This window comes from Euleptes europaea, chromosome 16 (assembly GCF_029931775.1).
Source record: "Euleptes europaea isolate rEulEur1 chromosome 16, rEulEur1.hap1, whole genome shotgun sequence".
Lineage (NCBI taxonomy): Eukaryota > Metazoa > Chordata > Lepidosauria > Squamata > Sphaerodactylidae > Euleptes > Euleptes europaea.
This window is the reverse complement of record NC_079327.1, coordinates 35,399,349-35,424,367: the sequence shown is the minus strand read 5'-3', so window position 1 is coordinate 35,424,367 and position 25,019 is coordinate 35,399,349. Positions and strand designations below refer to the sequence as shown.

The 25,019-nt window shown below is 40.5% G+C and overlaps 1 protein-coding gene across 1 annotated transcript in view; it reads left to right on the top strand.

The window, feature by feature from the left end:
• Positions 1 to 23,353, top strand: part of OCA2 (OCA2 melanosomal transmembrane protein) — a 189,131-nt gene extending 165,778 nt beyond the window's left edge. The window contains exon 23 of the mRNA XM_056861864.1: positions 23,219 to 23,353. Coding sequence (XP_056717842.1) covers positions 23,219 to 23,303 — 85 coding nt within the window. The 3' untranslated portion in view covers positions 23,304 to 23,353. The remainder of the gene's footprint in view (positions 1 to 23,218) is intronic.
• The last annotated feature ends 1,666 nt before the right edge of the window (positions 23,354 to 25,019 follow it).

The window sequence follows — 25,019 nt, the reverse complement described above, 5'->3', positions numbered from 1 at the left end:
AGAAAAGTTAGACTTCTTAAAGACTTAACCATTAATTGTGCCATGAGCTTTTGTAGGTTTCATCCTCTACAATAAAATTCACAGCGTGGCCATGGCATCCACAAAGTGATTTCTGAGCGATTGAGTTCAGATTCACTGAGGACAACCATAATGTTAATTTCTGGTTTGTTATCTATCATCTATGTTTAGCAGACAATGGGATGAATCTTAAGGAGATTTACTCAAAATCTGAATGCTCAATGGGGATTACTCCCAGGAAAGTGTTTTCCAGATTGCATTGAAATTAACTGAATAGGATCACATTTTGTTCTGTGCTAATGCCTTAGTTACCTTAAACAAATGTATTTTTAGAATGATTTCTATAGAGATATTTACATGGAAACTATTACATTGTAATTGATTATTGATTATCAGTGAACATTTTTTTTACAAGAGATAGGATAGTATACTAGATAGCTGCTAGTCTCTGCTTGAAGGCCCCTGCTCAACAAATAATAAAATCTGTGCAGATATTGCATTCTGCTGTAACCTTTTTCATAAGTCTCCATGGGAGTCTTTCCATAAGCCCTCCCAAGAAGAAAAACATTATCTTGTAAAAACAGAGAGCCTTTCTAGTGATCCCTGTTTCTGAGTAAACATGTTTTGCTAAATGCTTTATAGTCAAGCAGTAAAGGTCATATGGATCATTATGTGGAGATACTTGTCATTACTGTAGTAAGCAAAACCACAGAAACAAGGGTATTTGCTTTTAGCTTGAGGACATCTTTCAAATAATCCATCAGGTTCCCATTAAGTGGTTTTCAAGAAGTGTTTAGGGTCAATTGGTGTATGTGACTATATTTTGACAATCTGGATCAACTTGTATTTTAACTTTACGTGGTTGCTTAAGGCATTCATTGACATATATGCAGTAGGTCTAGTGGAACACACGTAAATTATTAATATACAATGTGCTGAATATGAATAAGTCATGAAACTGATTTGTCTTAAAGCATTATTTTTCATTGATTTAGGGCTGAGAGGAGGGGCTATTGCTAGGAAGCTGTAAATATTTTTAGTATCAGATATTTTGTTTCGTTTGTGATTTTTTAAAATTATGTATGATTTTTTTTTACCAATAATATATGGGGGCAATAATGTAGCCCAGCAATACTTCAGGGACAGCCCTAATGCTATACTCTTCTGCTCCCATGTGAGAAGCTGTTGATTCCATGTGATAATAGCCAAGTTATGTGGTAGATCATTCTGAGCATGTAGAGAGCCTCCACAAACATGGTGCACAGTTCTGGAGGTAGCTGATATGGAGATGTTGCATGTCTTAACTGTGTAGTGTTCTGCTCACACATTGTGGCAGTTGTTCGAAGCCAGTGCTCTGGAGAAATGTTTCCAGAACATTTCCCCTTAGGAGCCAAACATGAGATCTGAAAGTCTTGGGGAACCATGTAAAGATGCTGTTTCTGCACTTTGGTTCATTACTTAGGCCAAGAATCTATGACTTGATCTAGAATGCCACTTCAGATCCATCAAGCTAAATGTAGCCCACCAAAATGCTCCACTAAGGTCTAGATAAACGTTTTGAAGATGAGAACAGCTACTACAAATCACAAGTTGAGCAGGTCTGTCCTTTAACCTGCTGTATGTCAGTCCTTTGTATGTAACAATATGTATCATAAGTTAACGATTTTAACGATGTTGTCTTGTGGAGTTTTTACACTGGTTATGCAGGCAGACACATTTGTGCCTGGGTTTCGAATTGGGCTGGCTGTAGAGCAAGCAAAAGACCAAGAACAGAAGGGGCGAGGTACACAGTGCCATGTAGCTTGGCCTCTAGCATTTTATATGACTTTGTGGTTTTACCTCAGGGTTTCTTGCTTTCTCTGGCTCATGGCTGACATGTCAATTTTGATGGCAGAGAGAATAGACATTAAATAGAGCCAGGCAACCAGAACTGTATGTACACAAGGCTCCCAGCAGCTATTTACTAGAGTTCTAGCCAGCCACAAGATTTCAGTCAGAACAGCTGCAAGTCTGAAAGGGTGTGCTTCATTCAATGTCACTTCAGGTCAAGGGCAGCTGTGCCACTATTTGAATAATTACTAGGATAACACACAACGACAGACTTATGTTTCAAACCAAATCTAGGTGAAAATTTATTTGGCTAGAGGGTGATGAAAACCAAGCCCCCAAACCCATTTAAATTAGTTAAGAAACAGCCAAATTAAAAAAAGGTTATCTATGGATGAATTAATGTGATTTAAATAAACTTCTGTGTTTGAAGGCTCATAATGGACCACAAGCATATTATCTAAGCTGACTCCATCTTGATGGGCTCATCCCTTGGGAACCAGGTGCCTCGGCATCCCAGCTGTATAGTGATGGTCCTTTCTGGCCAGCCTGTCCCTTTTTGCCTTGTAATCTTGAACATCAAATGTAGCTAGGAGTTCAGTTTTTTTACTAGTTAAATGATACATGTCAGTCAGCTTTTCTAATATCTGTGGCAAAAATATCAAATGTACTTCGTTGGAAGCATGCCAGCAGCCAGAAAAGCTCTTGAAAAACTTGCAGTATTTGATCCCTGTAACCAATAACTGCAAACAGCTAAGTTACTACAACTTGTTCCTGTTGAACATTTGGGAAAGACTTTGGAAGTTTATGGGCCCCAGACTTACCTGGGACCCATTTGCGGGCCTCTAGGGGGTGCAGAGAGGGAGGCAACACTTTGTTAGCTGGCCAGGGCCTGGCGGCACAGCTGGTTAATGGCTGGGGAGACTGTGGCCACAGGTGTAGGCATTTTCCAGTCTCCCCGGCCTCCCTCCATCTCCTTTCTGCTCCTCCCCTGGCCAATCAGGCATTTCCGGTCCTGGCCAGTGGGCTGACCTCACTGGGAGGGGTGTCCAGCTGGCCCAGATATCAACCTTCTGCTGTGCCTCCTAGCCTCAAATGGCCTCATGGTTTTTCCCCTCCCCTCCCTCCCTTGGTGCATAGTGTTTGGTGGCTTGTTGCATCAGGTTTTTCTTTGCATTTGTTGATTTGTATTTTATTTTCATGTCATTACTCTGATGGGTGATATACTCATGGGGCCGGATCCATTTTTGGGGGAAAGTCACCTGCATGCCTATTTCCCTCATTTTCAGGGATCCCCTCAAGGGATCTTGGGTGAGGGCTTATAGGGGACATGCCCAGCTAGGGGGCTCAGGCATCCCTAGTCCTTGGTATTTCCAGTTAAGGTTCTCATGTAACAACTGTTGGCAAAAGCTTTTTCTCTGGAGAGCTGCTGCCAACTAGATTACTGAGCTAGATGGGCCAGTGGTCTGATTTAGCTAAGGCAAATTTGTATGTTCATAGGAGATCATCTTCTAACTTTAAGAGTTAGCTCCTATTGAGTAAACATTCACAGCATTACCAATCTTTTGTTATAGGCCAATGGTTCCCAAACTTTTCGGCCCATCGCCCCCTTGGTTCCACAAACTCAACCCCATTGCCCCCAACCTTATCCTATAAAAAGCATTATTCAAAATAGGGGGTTGCATGACTCACTAAAGAAGATAATAACTATAAAATTTCAAAACAGTAACAATTAATTGCACATCTATTCAAAATCAAATTAAAACTTTTTAGTTGAAATTTATTCAACAAAACTGATGAACTTGATCCAGTGGTACCAGCTCTTCAAAGTCTGAAAAAAACTTCTGATAGTTTCCACCAAATTTGCCAGCATGGTGCCATAGCTTGATCTATTGTAAATTAGTGAACAACACAGCTGAAGGGGTCCCCCTCTAGTGCCCCCGGCTGCCCTCTTGCCTCTTAGTGCCTCCCCAGGTAATCCCACCCCCCAGGGGGTGGTAATGCCCACTTTTGGAACCACTGTTATAGGCAGTGACCCTAGTGCTTTCAGGTCAGTCACTAACGTTAATCAGACTAAACATGGGCTGCATCTGCACTGATGCATATTGTGCTACCATTGCATCAGCAATTGCTTGCAACTGGATCGGCTTGTCCATACAGGAAAATCCAGTTACAAATGATTGCTATATAGGGTTGCCAGATCCCTCTTTGCCACCGGTGGGAGGTTTTTAGGGCAGAGCCTGAGGAGGGAGGGGTTTGGGGAGGGGAGGGACTTCAATGCCATAGAGTCCTATTGCCAAAGCTGCCATTTTCTCCAGGTGAACTGATCTCTATCGGCTGGTATCAGTTGTAATAGCAGGACATCTCCAGCTACTACCTGTAGTTGGCAATCCTATTGCTATAGTACAATGTTAGCACGATATGAATGATGTAGATGCAGCTCTACCACCCCATTGTGGTTTGAGGAAAACAGTAAGAGCAAATACGCCTTCTGGGATGCATTAGATCACCTTAAAGTAATTTAAAAAAAACTAATTGTGTTACATGCATTAGCAAGAGACAGAAAATATATATAATGGGGTTTCTGATGAATGATCGAGCTGCAGTTCATTAAAACAGAGTTTTAATTACTTTGAAAGAATGCTGATCCAACCCACATCTGTCTTAAAGTAACTTTAGATATCAAGTTCATCTTATAAAATATTCAAACATAACAGGAAGCTGCAAATTAAATACATCTAGATGAGACGGCTGCTTCTGTTCCTCTTTAATAGTTTTCTTGATAATACCATTAATCAATATCTCAATTAGTATGAGAGACATTTAATAGCTTGCCATGCTGTTTAGATCTTTGTGGAACTGGATGGCTAAATATTTTTCTCCCTAAACTTCAAAAACATAACTGGGTGCTTCTTAGTCGGGGAAATGATTTCTGTATAGTTGCAAGATGGCTGAGTTCCTGGAAAGTTATTTTGAATTTTTTAAAATGCTAAGGTTCTACTGTATAACTACATCTGCTTGCAAAAAGTTGGCAGCTTCTTCTTCTTTTGGCAATAGAAATCAATTGTTCTAAATACAAATGAAAGCTTTTTATGGGAAGAAATTTTCCTCAGTAAATATGCCAATACTTGTCAGAAGAACACGACACACAGAAGCCTGCACAGTGGAGAATAACTGTCTTTACACACATCCAGCTGTGTATATGTATTGCAAATCTGCCACAAGTCTGATTAATTGCATGGTCACATAGTATTAGAGGTGTCAGAAATTCTCTTGGTGCTGAGGAATAATGCTTCAGACATAGTTCTTGTTCAAACGCTCTTCCTGCTGCGAACGATAAGCTTTTTTGTCCCTACATTTGGTACAAATATTTCAAGAGAGAAAGCTAGGAACTTAAAGATCTAAGGGGAAAGTAGCTTTTATCAAACAGAAGACCAAGAGAATGAAAGATCCATTTCTGTAGCTAGCCAGCTGCCTGCTTTTGTACTGTGGGAAGAATTTACCTGAGATGGGTTTATGGGATCGTGACAAAGATGAGTTGTCTAAGTAGGGTTGCCAACATCCAGCTACTGGCTGGAGATCTACTGCTGTTACAACTGATCTCCAGCTGATAGAGATCAGTTCACCTGGAGAAAATGGCCACTTGGGCAATTGGACTCTATGGCATTGAAGCCCCTCCCCTCCCCAAACCCCGCCTTCCTCAGGCGTCGCCCCAAAAGCCTCCTGCCGGTGGCGGAGGGACCAGGCAACCCTATGTCTAAGGCAAATCTAAACACAATTGCATACAAAGGAAAAATTAAGAAATAGCCTGACCTGCAAAAACTAAAAACAAAGAAAATATTTTCCATAATAAACTTTACACAGACCAGAGATATCTCCTGAAATGGGGCCGGTCCTTCAACAGTTAGCAATATGTACCGAAAAATTCTGCTTTTACAGGTCTTTTTGTTCAGGTTATTGGTTGCTGTCAATCCTCCACTTAGTTGATCAAAATTCATAGGCAGTAGGATTCACAAATATTCACTAAGAAATGTATTATTCAAGATCTTACCGAAACAATATCTTTCATAAATATAGCAAGTACTCTGGATCAAAATAGAATTATTTATGACACTCAGGAGTGGTTGGAAATCTTCTGAACTGCCATTGAACATGGTGTCTCACTGTTCCCCCCCCCCCCCCAGGCACAGATAGGGGCAGTAAAGGGAGAAAATGACTCAGGAGGCAAGTGCCTAACAAGGACATTGTCCAACCAGAATTCCCATTTTCCTCCCAAACAGTGTTATTCCAATAGGCATTTCTGTTCACAGTGTTTCCAGTTTCCGGCAAATATTGCACTGCCTCTTGGTGGTTTCAGGAAGGCTTTCTGATGCTGTCTTAGCACAGGTCTTATTTGTGTGAGACATTTCATTATCTGGTGCTGCACTAGGGTTGCCACAGCCGGAGGGAGGTTTTGGGGTGGAGCCTAAGGAGGGTGGGGTTTGGGGAGGGCAAGGACTTCAATGCCATAAAGTCCAGTTGCCAAAGCAGCCATTTTCTCTGGGTGATCTCTATCGGCTTGGAGATCAGTTGTAATAGAAGGAGATCTCCAGTTGGAATCCCTAGGCTGCACCTTCTAGGCTGGGGCAAAGCATTTTTTGCATACACTGGCAGGTAGAGTGAGGGGAGGGATAGAGGGAGAGACTTCTGTTCAGCCTACATGTACCCCATGCCCTTTCATAAGAAGGCCATTATCTGCACAATCTTTTTCTAACATTCTGATGTGCTGTCTTCTGTCTGTCTGTGTTGTAAATGGCATGTGCGATCATGAAACTGTGGGAAAGGAATTTGGGAATAGTTTCTGCAATAAAAACTGTTCATTGCATACAATAAACAGTGCAGTAAAAACTGGTTTACAGAATTAGGATGCAATTGCAATGTCATAAAAGTAGTACAATGCATACAACAAACAATGCAATAAACTGGATTACAAAAATTAGAAAAAACACAATACAGGATAATACAGAGAAAAAGAGGAGTAAAAACTGCCTACCCCCAATATATTAAAACAACAACCCTATTTGCTTTATAAAAATCCCCTCCTGAAGAATTCCATCTTACATATTCTGTGGATTGATAGAAGTGTACCTTCCATAAGGCAGGCTATTTCATCAGGTGGGTGCCTCAACAGAGAAGAAGAAAGTTTTTATACCATGCTTTTCTCTACCAAAAGGAATCTCTAAGTGGCTTAAAATCACCTTCCCCCCCCCCACAACAGGCACCTTGTGAGGTAGGTGAGGCTGAGAGAGTTCTGAGAAAACTGTGACTAGCCCAAGGTCACCCAGCAGGCTGCATGTGGAGGAGTGGAGAATCTAATCTGGTTCTCCAGATTAGAGCCTGCTGCTCTTTACCACTATATCACGCTGGGTAAGAGTAGCTGTTGATCTTTTCAGTTACTGGTTTCAAATGTCTAGGTGGAACCTGCAGATACTGCCTAAGATTTGTATAGTTACAATTTTGTGTGCCATTTCTGCTGCTCTCCTGTGCTGAACTCAAAGTACCTGCATACTCAGAAGCTCACAACACTTGGATAAAACCTTGGATATTTATTCAAAATATTTACATCTTACCTTTCCCTATGAATATTGGCAAGGTGGCTTAGAGCAATACATTTTTATTTTTATTTTCCCTTTTTCTTGCCTTTAAAAAAAAACCACACAGAAAAAACAAAGCATGTGACAAAAACAGCATGTGACAAAAAAAAAAAAACCTTGAAAATGAAAAAAGTCACTCTTGATAACAAGGCTTTCTTCAAACTATCTCTTTAATGTCTGCTGTACTTTGAAACACTTAATAATATCAGTGTGGAGAAAGTGCAAATTTTGAAATGGCTTTTTGCTCAGTTGGCGTTAGAGTGTCAAATTATCTATTTTAAAAATAGCAGGTGAGGAGGAAAAAAGTAATCTTATTTCTGAATTGGTTGACAGTGATAATTTATCTTGTTTATGAGACTGGGCTTGAAAAAGTGAGAATAATGGAGAACCTAATAGAGTGATTAATGCTTTTGCAAATCAAATTTTCTTTGCTTACTTTAACTTGCTATCGTGTATCTTAATAGTTGTGTCTTTCTAGCTGGCACAACTGGACATCCAGGCAGCTCAAGGGAAATTGTGAATCACAGGAAACCAAGGCTATCTGGATCTTACCTGTTTCTGTCCAGCCTCGGTCAGTTTTGCCCTCCTTTCCCCATGGCAGTTGGAGGTTCAGGAAACAAAAATCTAAACGTCTACAGAATAGAAGCTAGTACAGTAGCTGTCTCAGAGTGTGGTTTCCAGAGGGACCAAAAACATTTTTTGAAAAAGACAGAATGACATAATATTTGGGGCATGCGTGGAGTGCTTGTGAAAAAAGTATTGTCATCCACACCCCTTCTCCAAATTGGCCTTTGAACATTTGGAGAAACGAGCGAAAGCAGACTTGGTAGCAATCAGGAAACCCCTTGCCTCCAGAGCTATCATTACCTAAAGGAACGTGCCTAGCCCATGGGATAAGGTGGGTTGTAGTACTCAGGTAATAATGGGAAGAGAGTTGCTATAATGTTATTTACTGTAGTTGATCCTTACCAGCTTAGCTGTAATTTGACTGAGCTGGCAGGGCAGTTCCATATGTACTTCCCAAAGGTTGTAGTTCAGTAACTAGAACTATAACAGAAACAGCCAACAGTGGTTTGGGTCCAGTGGTAATTTATGCTGATGGAAGAGATGCCCATTAACAAAACAGGACTTCCCCACCTCCCCTTCACCACTACAGACCAAAATGACCCCCCTGAAATCCCGCTCCTGGAGGACTGGAGACGTTCATGAACAGCATGAGGGGACAATTGGTGAAAATTGCCTCCTCGATCCTCTGCTGGATCGTTTATTTGTTTCCTTTTACCAAACGTATCTCCTGTGCTTATAACTTTAGAAAAGTTTTGAAGTCGGTTTGCAGTGCTATCGAGCTTTCCATTAACTTCATGTGTGAGACAGCATTCTCCCTTTGATTGCTTCACTTGGGGTTGTACTTCTTCATTCACTGGAGGTCTGCATTCTGTCACTCTGTCTCAGTTTAATAGAATTACATAACCCAGGAGCTATTGCCACCACTTTAAGAGAATAAATCCTTCGCTGCCAGAAGAAGCAGAACTTCATTAGCAGCAAATTGCCCGAGCTGCTTATAATTCAGCAGGCAGGTCTCCTGGGCAGCTGTCCAGGAGCCGTTGTTTAGCTCAGCAGTATTGTAGTGTCAGTATTAACATTGCTTTGTTTGCAGCTGGTACTTGACAAATCTTTTGTTTAGAAAGATATTAGAACATAGCATGTGCAAGGGTGGCATGCACCATAGCTTACCACAGTTCATATTTATAGTGCATTTATTCATAGGCCTTAGCATCTGCTCTAATTATATCTGACCTTCTGTTTACCCAGCAGTGAGCTATTCCCTGCCAGAAAGGCTGTCCTAGACTTTGACAGTTAGTGTTCCTTTCCTGATCAGTTAGTAGTGGCTTTCCCTTCATCTGTCATTCTCATAAGTAGTTTTTTAAAATTAGTTTTTAATTTGTGGATAAATTGGGAAGGCATGAGAGAACCACTGTTCAACCTGCTGAGCTTGCTGGGAAATGGTGGGGTATAAATCAAACCATATCAAATTAAAAATAGTAATAATGGGACCCCAAAGCAATTTACGATAACGTTTTTCCCTCCTTCATTAGATCTCCACAACAATAACCCAGTGAGGTAGGTTAGGATGAGAGAGTGAGTGAGTCAGTCACCCCCTGAGTTTCCAAGGCCAGGTGGGGAATTGAACCTGGTCTCCCAGAGCCTAGTCCAACACTCTGTCCAGTACACTGTGCTGGGGTGTATCATATGACCCATTCCTCTTTTATTTGACAGAAAGAGTTCTATTCCAGAGCAAAACACTCTTTCACTGGCTCTGCTGACATTAGTAGATCAGAGATGTAAGAACTTTTGTCACTGCCAATTGTTTATGTCCAGAATCATGAACTGCCACCCTGAAAACATTGATGTTGGATTTAGAATGTAACATTAAAAACTTCATGTTGTTTTTTATTTTTAACAAGAAAAAAGGACAACTCATTACAAAGTTTCAAAAACCAGAAGGAAAAAGACCATAGTTAACCTTACTATTCCATGATACAATAAATAAAGCCCACTTTCCGAAAACTGATCAGACCTTAAATCTTCTTGATCAGTACTTCAGTATGTCCTTTTAGAAATGAGAGCAATTTTCCATATTCGCCTAATCCACCCATTAATGTTGGGAACCACAGAGGGTTTCCAGGAATATGTCCATGTCACTCATTGTCTTGCAGCTGATGACAAGCTTATTCTAAACTCACCGTCAGAGGTAAGTACATAATCTTTTATAAGCAACTACGGGATAAAATAGTAAATCATGGCCTGTTAATGGTAAAATATAGAAAAATGTAAGAAAAGATCTGGTGCCGAAAAGATTTTATTTTGGAACAGCTCCAAAGAACATGTATTATATTTGTCTGACTAGACTGACAAGCCCAACAGAAATTCTGCAATACATACTTTTCACAAAATTTTCTTTTGAAATAAGTGTTTTATATACCTGTGTCTGAAACCATCTCCCAAAGGTTTTCTGATAACTCTAAAGATAACAGTTTATTGCAACTCTCAATATATCTAGGATTTTATCTCTCCACTTTCATCAATGATTTATAGAATCCTGAAATACAGCCCTTGAGGGAACCACTACTTACCAGTACTTCAAGCTCTGTTTTATCTCTAACTTCCTTATATTTCTTTAACAACTAGGTTATCACATATCTAATTTGTAGAAACTGGAAGGAGGTCTTAAACCATTCCTTAGATGCGTTATCTCCTCATAAGATAATACTTCATCTCTGTACTATAAAGATTATATTGTTGCCCATATAAAAAGGATTGGTCATTTTCTCGTTCCAAAAAGTTGCCCAATGGGGAGAGTCCAAGATTTACATATGTTTATAATTAAATTGTATCTTAAAAACTTCACGAAGAGAGGGGATCTCACAGCTAAAATTCCTTTGTTCATACCATAGCAAATCCATAATTCCACATTTTAACTTTTTAGAGACAGCTAAGGAATCCTTCCTTGGGGAAAGCCATTCTTTCAAAGAAGATAACCCTGTTGTTTTATAATATAGTTTGACATTTAGAGCTCCTAGGCTTCCTTGAGAGATATCTTTATACAAGTTTGCTGCCACTTCTTTAAAATATCAGTCTTCACTCAAAGACGAATATTTCAAAATAAAACTAGGTTTTTAGGTAATAAAACCATTTTTATGATAGCTCTTTTGCCTAACCCCAAGGTGAGGAGAGATAACCGAAAGCATAATAAGAATCTCAGATTGCATTTTAACATGATTATAATCTGACATTGCTTCAGTTTCTTGGGGGATCTGGATCTGTAGATATTTTATAGGTGTTGCTTTAAATTTAACGTGTAGTACTTCTGATAGTTCAGCTTACTGAAAGGACAATAAATGAAAGCCAATCCCTTTGGATTTTTGAAGATATATTTTATAATTTGCTAATTTACTAAACACTTAAAGGATTTGAATAACCCCTTTAGCTGATAGATATTGCTGACTTAAAAACAAACATATATCAGCAGCATATATTGATTTTTCAAAAAGTTGTACCCAAACTGCATTCCTTTAATATCAATATTATTTCTAATGGCAATAGCAAGGGTCACAATAGCCAAAGCAAATAAGAAAGGAGGCAATGGGTGACCTTGTCTAGTGCATCTTTTAATCCATATTCTTTCAGACAAGCAACCATTTGCTAGGACACTTGCCCAAGGTTTATCATACATCAGTTTTAACCAATTTAAAAATCAGCATCATAAACGGAAAGACTCCATTACCTGCCAGAAAAAAATCCCAGGCTTTTTCAGCATCCAGCAACAACAAAGCTAACACTTTATGTAGTTTATTTTAATAGCCTCAGAAATTCTGAAACCTGACAATCTTTCAATCCTTTGGTTAAGAAATTTCTCATTTTTATTTTCTCTATCCACAAACCAAATCCATCCTTTCATTTGCTTCAAAAATATTTGCGCCAGATTTTGTTCACTGTTGAAAGTGACTTTCAAAATTTTGTGCATCAAATCTCTTAGGTGTGACTTCAAATAGTGACTTCAAAGTGCTATCCAATGAGCATAACTTTGTTTAGTCTATGAATTCTGCCAAGGTGTACAATACATATCAGCAAAAGCAAGCATGAGGAACTTTCCAGACAAATAACACAGAAAAGGACTTCTTCGGTCAAGACTCCACTGGATATAGACTCAGGAGATGACAAGTCAGTTACAGGAAACTCAAATATGTGGTCTCAAGAGCAGAAACATGAACTTTGTGTCTTTTGCAGACGTCTAGAGAGCCCCATGGCACAGAGTGAAGCTGCAGTACTGCAGTTCAAGCTCTGCCCACAACCTGAGCTTGATCCGGATGGAATTCACTTTCAGGTAGCTGGCTCAAAGTTGATTCAGCCTTCCAGCCTTCTGAGGTCGTTAAAAAGAATACCCAGCTTGTTGAAGGTAAAGTGTAAATGACTGGGGAAGGCACTAGCAAATCACTCTGTAAATATAGTCTACCTAGTAAACATCGTGATGTGACATCACCCCATGGGTCAGTAATGCCCCCATGCCCACTACCTTTACTTTTACTGGCCTTGAACTGTTTTTAAAAACAAAGAAATCTTAAATAATCTGGTGCCTAATAGCAGGAAGGAACAACCTGCCTGCATTTTTATTGCGTGAAGCAAGGTCAGACTTGAAGTTCTCATGGCTTTTTGGAGCAGTTCTCCTGTTTTTTTGGGGGAAAGGGTTTAAGTAAGGCTGGCCTACAAAGAGGCAGGTACAATACAGAGTGAAGGAATATTCTCATCCTGTCTTCTGAATATTGCCATTTTTATGTCATATTTGTGTTCACGTGAACACATGAAGCTGCCTTATACTGAATCAGACCCTTGGTCCATCAAAGTCAGTATTGTCTACGCAGAGAAGCAGCGGCTCTCCAGGGGTCTTTCACATCACCTACTTTCCTAGTGCCCTTAACTGGAGATGCCGGGGATTGAACCTGGGACCTTCTGCTTATCAAGCGGATGCTCTACAAACTGAGCCACAGCCCCTCCCACTTAAAAGCCACGGCAAGAGTTTTTAAAAAAACCATACGGAGAAGTCCAAAACCAAACATCATGGAAACGCCTGTTAAACACAATTGTGTCCAGCGTTGGTCAAAATTTCCGGATGGGACATTATGCTGATGGAGTGTTCAATGAGTCTCATAAAAACGGCAATATTCAGAAACAGTGGGAGAACATTGTAGTCTCCCAAGATATTCTGTTATGACCTGAAAGTCACCATTGCACAACAAAATGACTTCATTGGGACACTCTGCTGTGAAACTGTCGAATTAGAATTCATCAAGAAATATGATTACATTTCTGAAACGTGAATGAAGATTTGGGATTCCTCTGCTACTGCAAATGTTAATCAGCTTACCCAAATGAGGAAGACTGCATTATTGCCAGTTACTGCTGTTTTAAAAGGTCACTGTACTTCTCATGTTTATATGTGAACAAGTGGAAACCCGCAAGGACTTATGATGGGCATCCCATTTTCCCCTCTTCCACTATTTCCTCTTTCCTTTCCCTGAAAGCCTGCATAGCTTCTCCCCTTTTCTTACACCCTTTTTTCCTTCCCACCCAACAGCCAACCTAACTTTATCTGTCCCGCTGTCTTCAGCTCTGTCCCCCCAACAGCCTCCACCTAAAAAAACTATGGCACAGTTGTGTGGTGCCAGCCACTAGGCCAGGCCCACTTGCAAATCAGGGAGCCCTCAGGTACTTGTGGGAGGGCACATCGCTTCCTCCTATTTCCTCCTCACAACATTATTTCCTCTTTCCCTCCAACTGGTGATTCCCATATCCTCTCACCTTTCCCTGTCTCCTTCTCTCCTTCTCAGCCATTCACCAGCCTATTTTTTAGCTTCCTCCCATCTTCAGCTATATTTATTACTTATTTACTTCATTTATACCCCACCTTTCTCCACACTGCTCCAAAGCAGCTTCCATTATTTGTAACAAATTTATCTTTCTTAGTTACAGAAATCCAAGGCAAAGGCCTCTGCTGAAGGTCTTAAAGAATTGTGAGATTATGGAAAAGGCAACTCATGGGTTAAACTGTCTAAGCTGAATAGAGCAATGATCAAACCTTTCCAGACCTGAGATCCACCTTTAATATCCAGGCAGGCCACATAGGATTCAACAAGCTTTCAAGCCCTTAACATCAAAGTTACATGAGAGGAAGATGAGGTCAGGCTCAAGGTGGCTAACAACAGTGCAGTTATATGCAATTATATAAAACATAACCATAAAACCTATACATATATTAATATTAAACACTTTAAAAACCTAAGCTAACTAAAGATGGCACACTAATAATAAATAGAATTGCCAAGCTCCAGGTGATGATGATGATGATGATAATAATAATAATAATAATAATTGGTGTTTATATGCCGACCTTTCTCTACCACTTAAGGAAGAATCAAACTGGCTTACAATCATCTTCCCTTTCCCTTCCCACAACAGCCACCCTGTGAGATAGGTGGGGCTAAGAGTTGTGACTAGCCCGAGGTCACCCAGCTGGCTTCGTGTGTAGGAGTGGGGAAACCAACCCGGTTCACCAGATTAGCATCCACTGCTCTTGTGGAGGAGTGAGGAGTCAAACCCGGTTCTCCAGATCAGAGTCCACCACTCCAAGCCACCGCTCTTAACCACTACACCACTCTAGCTGGAGATCTCCCGCTATTACAACTGATCTCCAGGTGGCAGAGATCAGTTCTCCTGGAACAAATGGCTCCTTTGAAAGATGGAGTCTATGTCATTATACCCTATTGAAATCCCTCCCCTCCCCAAACCCTGCCCTCCTCAGGCTCCACCCCCAAAATCTCCAAGTATTTCCAAGCCCTAATAATAAATGCCCTTTTTAAGACTGTTATAACCCACCCAAAGGGGGAATCATCTTCCTGTGGGTGAAAATTTTCTCAGAATAAATACCAACAGCAGGGGACATATAACTCTAATAGCATCCAGCAAAGGAGGCCAATTGACCATCGCAGCCCTCAACTATATGCTTGGCATGTGAATACACTTCAAAGTTATCTGTGTAAAAGGGAAGTGGGTGATTATTTCCCTGGACAGAAAATGGCCTTATGAAATTCTGAGTCCAAAAAGTAATTTGCAGTGGTAAACAGGAACTCATGACCCTGCTATTGCTTTCTCTAGAAGGTCAATACAATATTTAGCACATCTTTTGTCTAGAAAATAGTACAGATTTTAACAAAATAAATCCCAAAGGATTTCCCAAATACCAAGAGTAAAAATTAGCTTTTAATTTGTGTTTCTTGAGATATATCCCCCCCAACCACTCAAGATGTGGGGGTTATCGCTGACAGCAGCTGCATGGGAAAATCTGGGCACAGTCTCAAGAGACAGAAAACCAGATGTAATTCTTGTAATTTTTGCAATCAGAATGAAATACGACTATAGGTTTTATTCAGTGATCTCAATTCCTTAGTAACTACTATGTATGGTAACTAATAGGTAAGTACACAGTAATTCCAATGCAAATCTCTGTTATCTGGAATCCGTAGCAATTTTGGTGTTACATTAGTGATCACACATGGCTTCAGCCATCTGCAATATCTGGCAGAACAGGTATCCAAAGTTAGATGATGATACGGTTTCATTGAAAATAGATAAACTATGTCTACAGCATTCCCCTGATCCAGCAAGGTAGTAACTTTCCAAAAAAGGAGATAAGATTAGTCTGACATGTTTGATTCAGGGCCAAAAGAGATATGATGCTGTGAGTTCTGTGAATGGAGCTTCCATCATTTTTCTTTAAACAGTTGGCTTCAAAGAATTGGTTAATATCAAGGCCACGGCATGTCTGTGTGTGTGGAGGGGGGTAGGTATCCTCACTGGGCTGTTTTTCTGACTTGACCTACTATTTGCCCCAGTGGGGTGAACATACAAGTATTCATATCAGTACCTGTATTTTCATCATTTGAGCAAACAGTACTATTTCAGGTTGTGCAAATGGTACTGGGATGAGGCTTAACCCCTCTCTTTTGCATTATGGTCCCAAATGAAATTGGGCCCGTGTGCATGCTATTTATTCATTGAAAAGATTTAGACCCTGTCTTCACTAAAAGTGGCTAGCAGAACAGCATTTTTAAAAAGAAAAAAATGTTAGCTTCTCTTGGTCCTCACAGACAAACTGACAGGGGGGGAAAAACCAGATACCAATATTGATGCACATTGTTCAAGGGTTGGGAATTAATAATTAACATCTGGAATCTGAAATGGTGAAATAATTACAGCTAGCTAAAATGTGTGGGGGCAGTTTAAATTCTCAGTTGTGCAATTCTGTGCAAAAGAGCATTGAAAACACTTTAACTGAATTTTCAGAAATGGAATATATAAGTTATTATTATTATTACCATAGCCTGTGTAGCTATAACAATCTACAGAAAATGAAATCCCTGTTTTGGTGTATCGGTCAACCTTTCTCCGTGAGCACTTTTGTTATTGATTGTTGCATGTTTTATTACTCTGAAGATTTTTTTTTCTTACTGGAATAGAGTGCAGAATGTAGATGAAACTGCTTCCCCCAAATCAGTACATTTCAACAATTTAGAATGTGTTTCAGTAATGGAAAGGTTTGAGTAATGGAAAGGTTTGCTTCTTTTGTTAAGTTTTCTCTTCCATCCAATTTGCTTAAAAGTGAGCAGACTAAAGAAAGATTGTGTGCAATGAAATGTGAGAAAAGGGATTTTCACTATGTGAACAGCAGCAAGCACTAAATTAATCTTTTATTTCATAAAACACCCACTTTAAAATTCAAAACACTGTTTAATAAGTTCATGATTTTAGTTATAATTCTGGGCAAAACTAGAGCAAACTACTATTCAGAAACTTGGAAGTGACCTGTAAGAGAAAGAAATGTGATAACATTCCGCTTAAAAACAATGCATATTTTAACTGAATGAACAAAGAAACTTTACCTAGAAATAAAAAGGAATAAAAGGTAAAGCTACTAAATGATCAACTAACCATTCAATCCTAAAGGGGGGTGGAGCTTCATAAGAGCCAGCATGACCCCTGCGTTGGCATCCGTGCCATTTGTGCCACCCAAAGTGGCACTGCCGCATGGACGCTGGTGCAAGGACACTTATACAGGGTGCGGGGAGCGACACGGCAGTGTGAGGCTTGGGCACCGGTGCTGCGTCCCCGGCAGTGTTTTTTTTTTTTTTGGTGCAAGTGCCTGTACCAGCATCCAGGAGGGCATTCCCGGGGGGTGGAGTTGACATTAGTCAGCTCCCAAAGCTCTTTCCCAGGAACGTGCCATTTGGCAGGCATCGAGCTATGTCTGCAAAATGCCTGGTGTGGCCCTGTGAAACCCAATGGGAGAGTTTCACTTAAAAAAAAGGTAGAGTTTTTACTTTTATTGACAGCCTTAGAAGCCTTTCTAGAGGTGGCACGGCTGCGGCGTCCATGGCCTTCAACTAACTACCTCCCCCCTAGGACTGGCCTGCCCGAAACAAACAATTGCATTCCTAGTAAAGATTACTGTAATTCTTTCTAATTAGTAAATTATTAAAAACAATATTGGGAAGCCCATTTTGGATTTTAGCGAAATATGATCTGTGGCATATTTGATATAGCCTGATACAACCAAATTAATCAACACACACATTTCTCTAGCCCTGAAGACTGCCTAGTCTTTAATTAAAAAGGATCAGGTGTTGCGTAATGTGAACAACTTCTGCCTGAGTTTCTAGAAAGGCACTACCAGCCAGAGTAGACAGTATTCACCTTGATACCCATGGTCTGACTTAGTATAAGGCAACTTCATGTGTTCATGAGCTGCTAAGGCACTATTTTTTAATGTAAAGTTCCTCACTCTCGTTTCTAGATCTGGATTTTCTGCTGGGGCCTGAGAGAGTCAGCAAAGTGTAGTGATTAGAATGTCAGTCTAGGATTTGGGAAACACTCCGATACAGATCCCAACTATGACATGGATGCTTGCAAGGTGACCTTGGGTCAGTCACACATACCCGCAGCCTGACTTCCCTCACAGGGTTGTCAGGAGGATAAAATGGAGGAGAGGAGAATTATGTAAGTCACTTTGTGTCCCCGTAAGGGAGAATGGCAGGGTATAAATCAAGTGGATAACAGCCCATTACTGAGGATCCGACCCCATGGTTTTCCGCCAATGCTCCATTCTGTTGTTATCAATAAAAAGCTGTGGCCATTTTATTACCCCAAACGTACAGTGTGTGTGTTTTTCTTTTGCTGTTCTATGTAACTGATGTTGGTGGGTTAATTTGCTGATTCCCGTTTCTCCGGGGAGCCATTCGCCCGTGGGGCCACAAAGGAGAATGGCAGGGTATAAATCAAGTGGATAACAGCCCATTACTGAGCCTCAAGGACAAAAGTCCTTAGGAGGCCAGGAAGGGGCTGCCCAGTGTTCGTACCCCTTGCGCTGGTGCCTGTGCCACTTATGCCATCCAGGGTGGCATGGACGCCGGTGGGGGGACCTGGATGCCATTCTTCTTCTGCTGCTGCAGCAGCACTACTCAGGGATGCCGGCTGGGCGTTCCGCCGGTGTCCTACCGGCATAAAGCCCCACACAGGCATTCTGGGGGACATTCCCAGGGCGTGCCGGGAAATGGAGATGCCAGTAGACAGTTTCCTGACCCCTTTTGTCCCAGTATGCCATCGATGAGAACAGCATTGGTTTTTGCTGATGCAACCTTGCTGTTTTCAATGGGGCAAAATGTCCCATTTAAAAATTTAAAACCCTTCAAAGGGATTTTTTTGACATTTCGGCGCCCGGGGAAATGGCTTTGGAGGTGCCTCGGCAATTCCTTGGCCACACCATCCTTAGCCGCTGAAGGCTCAGGAGTGGGCTGCCAATAAATAAATGTTCCGTTAACACTCACTAAAGGACACTTTAAGCTGTTGCCGTCTACTGATATGTGTAAATTAAAAAAAAAAAAGCAGTTCTGGAATTAAGACTCTTTAAACCCCTTTGCCACGTACTAATGCATATTTGAAACAATTATGCACATCAGTACACAGTAACAAGTAGAATAAAAATTCCAGAAGGGCCCCCTGTAAAACTTCTTTGTGTCTTTCAAATTTCCCCTGAAAAAAGCTGCCAAGATGAGGGAAATCCTTCTTCAGGACTGCGAAATGGATTGCTAAATTCTTAAATGATTGACTGATTTTTTTTTTTTTGCTGTTGCTTCACTGCAAGAATGAAATGCTTAAATTAAAAGCTTTTAAAAATATATAGGCCAGTATGTAAGGGAGCTCCACCTGGTCCTCCTGTATTATAGATATGGATTGCAACCAAAGTACCATTGGCAAGGAACATACGGGAGTTGCACCAGTGGATAGCATTAACAGAAGTTACTGGAGAAACTGTAGTGGGACTTTCTATAATGTGAAGCAAAATGCCCTGTTGCATGGGGTAGAGGCAGATTGAAAAGTAGCTGCAGCCCTTACAGTACTGCATCCAGATTTCCATCATATATGTATATCCTCATTTGTTACAGGGCTATAGATTGTGATTATAAATACTCAAGTTTTTTTGTCATATAGTTATCAACTTATTTTTAAAGCCAAAATAGAATTAGCAAAGGCTTGCAGGGTGCCAGATGCTGTACAGCATACCAGATTCCATGCTTTTACAGAAATCTCATGAATACATGGAATACATAGTCCTGTACTCCAAACAATCAGATTTTGTGTTCCTGTGATGGATGGTTATGCCAAGTGACTAAAGGAGCAGACTGTATCTTGGAATTTGTGAACAGCATATATGAACACCAAAATACTGCTCCCCTGTCATCAAGTGCAATGCATTGTCTCTTCCAGTTTTTTAAAGTCCTTTTCAGGTTGAAGAAATTTAAACTTCAGTGACATCTGGTGAAATGTCATGTAATACACAAAACTCTCGGCCTCCTGTCGCTGCTTTTTGCTATTTTGGAGTAACTGTCCGAGAAGGCTTTAAAGGTTGCTTGATAATTGCTCTCTTTAAAATAGCTGTCTGCAGAGAAGGATTTTTATAAGTAAAGCAATCTCTTAATATTTGTCAGACTAGCCAAAGGGATTTTCTTATTAAGGAAATTGGTAGGTGTCTGCAGCTCTTTGTCCCTTCAGTTCTGTGGTTAGCTTTCTAAGTAGTTTTGCTATCATTTCAAGCAGAAAGGGAACCAATACTGCGTGATCACCATGTCATATGAAAAATAGGACAATGTGAGTAGAAGATGCTTTTTTCTACTTAACTAGTAGCTGTGGCATATAAATTCATTGGACCACACAGGCCAAGTCTCTAACTTAAGAGACATGTCTCTGGATGGTTCTTCAGATTTAACTTCCTTCTGGTGTATTCTTCCGCCTTGCACACAGGACTACTCCTTCTTGGCCAAAATGGACCTCAGGGCAGATCAAGGTTTGGTGATTGTAAAACTCTGATGCACATGTTTTCTCGATGGTTCAGAACAACAGTAGAAATGAATATTTTTTCTGGCCAAAATTTAGCCTTGGCTTGGGTTGTAAGGGTGGGACACATATGGCTGTTTATAAAGACTCTTCAACCTCCTGTTGTTTTAATGGGATGTCCAAAGTAACTGTATATATGAAGATATTGATACCTTATGAATTGCTTAATGTACATAATGACAGAAAACCTACAGTTTCTATATGTCATTAATGTGTCAAACAATATAAGCATTAATTAGAAATAATGCTTCTGGTGTGCGGAGGCGAGGCAAGCCTGCTCTCATGTGATGCTTAATTAGAAATGGTTTAAGAGTTGTGTGTGTGTTAAGTGAAGGTTTCCAACTTACGGCGACCGTATGAATTAATGACCTCCAAAATGACCTTTCATTAACAGCCTTGCTCAGGTCTTGTAAACTGAAGGCTGTGGCTTCCTCAATTGAGTCAATCCATCTCATGTTGAGTCTTCCTCTTTTCTCGCTGCCTTCAACTTTTCCTAGTGTTATTGTCTTTTCCAGTGACTCTTGTCTTTTCCAGTGAATGTTCTGGTGTTTTTCTTCAGATTTATTCTAATTTTTGATATTAACAATTCATGGTGTGCACCACAATCAGCTCCTGAGCTTGTTTTAGCAGAGGGAATAGAGCTTGTCAATCTTCTGCTTCTGATTATGTAATCTATTTGATTTCTGTATTGGCCATCCAGTGAGGCCCACATATACAATTGTCTGTTCAGTTGTCTGAAATGTGTTTGCAATGAGCAACTTGTCGTCTTCACAGAATTCTGAGTCGCTCTCCTACTTCATTTCAGTTGAACTTGAAGTATATTGTTACAGTTCCCCTAAGATCCACAGTTTGGGATACTCCTGGGGATACTCTTTTGAAATGATGGATATAGCCAGGAGTACCCTTTCCATATTTGATTGGTATGACACTTGCATCTGCTTTTTGGCAATGCAGACCTATTTCCCATGATACATGTCTTGGGACCTCTGACTACTGTAATGTATTTTATAATGTATTCTATGTGGGCTGACATTTGAAGAGTGTTATAGTTTCCATACCATTCCAGAATTCTGGAGATGCACTGATAACTGCAGAGTGAAGTCATCACATCCATTCTTTAACAGCTTACACAAGAGTTTCAAAGTGCTGGTTTTAACCTTCAAATCCCTAAATAGGGTTAGCCCAGTATACTTGACAGAATGTCTACTCCAAGTTCATTTAGAGAGATCTAGCTGCAATGGGTGCCCATGTTTATGGAATGTCACACCATCCTAGAGAGGTTTGACTGGATACCTTAGTTGTCATTTTGTGAAGAGCGATGACTTCCATTTTCAAGGTGGACTTTACCAAGTTCACCTTTTAGTGGTGCTGTTCGTCTTTAGCATCTTCATGCTATAGGTTTATCTTATCTTGTTTTGAGTAGTATTGTTTATGGATTTTGTAAACCACTCCAGTGGCTTGCTTATATACAAGTAGTGTGAAATAAGTTTTAAAAATTCTGAATCTGTGAGCTAATAGTCACAGTTTCTTTCCCAGTTACAACTTTTCATACCTGGAAAAACTATATCGTGAAATAGTAGCATAGAAATCTAACCCATGTATTAAAGCAAAACCAGGAATTAATGAATTGTAATGAACTATGAAACAGGGCTGTAATGAGGAGAGCGAGAAGGGCAGCTGCTGCCCCTGTGGCATGCTGAGAGGGCAGCAGAACTACCCGGCACAGAGGCGCCCACTCCTCCTGTAGGAGAGGCAGTTCTGCCAACCCCTCTGCATGCCACAGGGGAGGAGGATGCCCTCCCCCCCCCGTTATGGCCCTGCTATAAAATCTGTGAGTTGTTGCTTTGCAAATTATGGGCAGAATCCAGCAAAAGCTTGTTAAATAGCAGGCTAAAATAAATGAGACACTGGAGATCTATGAGTGAGAGCATGACATTGTTCGGCTCTTAAAAGCAGAAGAATGGGGCTAAATAGTTTAGAGCCATGGCACTGGGGAAGGAGGAGTTAATTTTCCCCTATGTATGTTGCGCTCAAGATATTTGGTCAGATGAGCTTGAAATAAAAAAGGAAAGGAATGTTTCCCTATAATATTTCCCTAATATTCCCTAATGGAGGAAAACTTCCAGCACAAATTGGATACCTTTCTTTTTTCCCCTACTACCAGAACATATGCAACCAGGCAAACAATGTTTTAATTGGGATGGCATTGTAGGCAAAGAATTAACTCACCCCCTCCCCCAATGTACAGCACACACCCAGATTTGGCCTAATGTCCAGTATTCCATCCATGGGACTCTAGACTCACATGCAGTTTGGCCCTAAATCCCATTGAAATTATACTTAGAAATCCTAACCAGTTCTTCTCAGAAGCAAGCCCCATTTTATTCTAGGGAGATTACTCTAAGAAAAGTGTTCTCAGTACTGCAACCTTAGTCTCAACTAAATCCCATTCCATTGCTCTTAGTGGGAATGAATCATGGATAGCTTTGTGGCAGATTGTTTCCACTGTGTGTGTTTGATGGGGATACAGATACATACAAGTCTGCAAAGGGTAACCAGAAAACTTGAACTTCCACTTAAACTACATTTATAATGCCTTTGTGGCCTGCAATTAAAAAAGTTACATAAGTGTAGTTTTTGTCTTGGGACTGAAAGTTAGATGTACATGATCATAACATTTACAACCTCAGCAAGACAATGTGTCCTCACTGACCTCTTCTCCTTTTTTATTGTTTCAGGCTGGGCTTCCCAATGATGATCATGTCCTGTACCATTGGAATGTGCTATCTCCTCATTTCCCATGTTGTATTGGGTTGGACCTAATAATGTTTGCATTAATACCATATATTCAATGTGCATGTATATTGAAGACCAAAAGAAACTTTCTTTTTTAACCTATGCTGTACTTTCAAAAGTCTTAATGAAAGCAAAACAAAAAACAACAACACCTCACACGTTATCAGCCCCATACCTTGCTTCTGTCTCAAGTATGGAAATGCCACTGCCCCCATGGACATTTCTGCATGGAAAAGGCATCCTCATACATTTCAGTGGATGTAGATGATCCCCATTTGGTCTAGAATTGCATCCTCCTGAAATTAAATAGAGGCCATTGTGAATGGAAGAAAATATATGTTCATTATCTGGTTGCATTTGGCGCTCTGGATCAATACAACAGGGTTTAATGATTGGCAACCGAAAGGCTGAGGCACACAATCAAAAGTGTAACATGGTAGTTTTTGCTGAATTTTTATGATTTTAGAGGGCACGGGGGGGACTGTGATGTGACTGCTCTACAAAAAGGAAAATTGCATGGTACAAATAAAAACCAGCCTAAGTGCCTTCCCTCCTTTTGTGTGTGCAATGCGGTTGTCTTTTAAAATATGAGGAAGTGTTCAAATGTGATCGCTAACCTTAAGTCTAAAAAAGCTATGAGCAAACAAATGCTGCATCATCAATCATGATTCTCATGTTTCATCTCTTACCAATGTCCTTTGGGGCTTTATTGTTACCATTGTCCCAAGCTGAGTGGTTTGATCTGAGAACCTTGATGAGGTCTGAGCATATGCTCTCCAGGTGTGGTATTCAGCCCAAAATTAATGATTGGAGGGCTTCCTTAAAAAGTGCTTTAATTCTTCCATCATTTCACTACTTACTGCTGTTTCAAGTCAGCCCCCACCCCACTGCAGCTTTGGGGAATTTTTTTTTAATGTTCAATTATTTCTCAAGTTATTCCAGCTAATCAGGGACCATGTACTGGATATTATGTAGCCAACCAGATGCTGATATCACTAGTGGCAAATGTAGCATGCTTAGCGTGAGCACAATACTTGCATATAAAGGTAAAGGTCCCCTGTGCAGGCACCGGGTCATTCCTGACCCATGGGGTGACGTCACATCCTGACGTTTACTAGGCAGACTTTGTTTATGGGGTGGTTTGCCAGTGCCTTCCCCAGTCATCTTCCCTTTACCCCCAGCAAGCTGGGTACTCATTTTACCGACCTCGGAAGGATGGAAGGCTGACTCAACCTTGAGCTGGCTACCTAAAACCAACTTCCGTTGGGATTGAACTCAGGTCGTGAGCAGAGCTTGGACTGCAGTACTGAAGCTTACCATTCTGCGCCACGGGGCTCCTACTTTGCATATACATGGAATATAAAATCACATAGGCAATCACAGCCATTCAGGAATTATTCTAAAAAACAGCCACTTTCCACAGCCTGTTCTCAATGAAAGCTGCAAATTATTGAAAGAGAAAGGCATCATTCAATTTTTACAGACTGTAAAATCTTTGTAAAGCTCAGCCTTAATTATTATGTATATAAACATCATCTGAAATATTAATATCACAAGGGACTATATTTTCTCCTGAAATAAGGTAGTACTATAGTCTGTGAGATAGTCATAGATGAAAACCCCACTTGCAAAGGCAGATGTTCAGTAGTATCTCATTAGAACTTCCTTTGTCTTTGTCAGTGTATTTTAGCTGTTTATATTAAGGCATCTGATCTGCAGCCCTGCTTGATGTGGTAGATATGT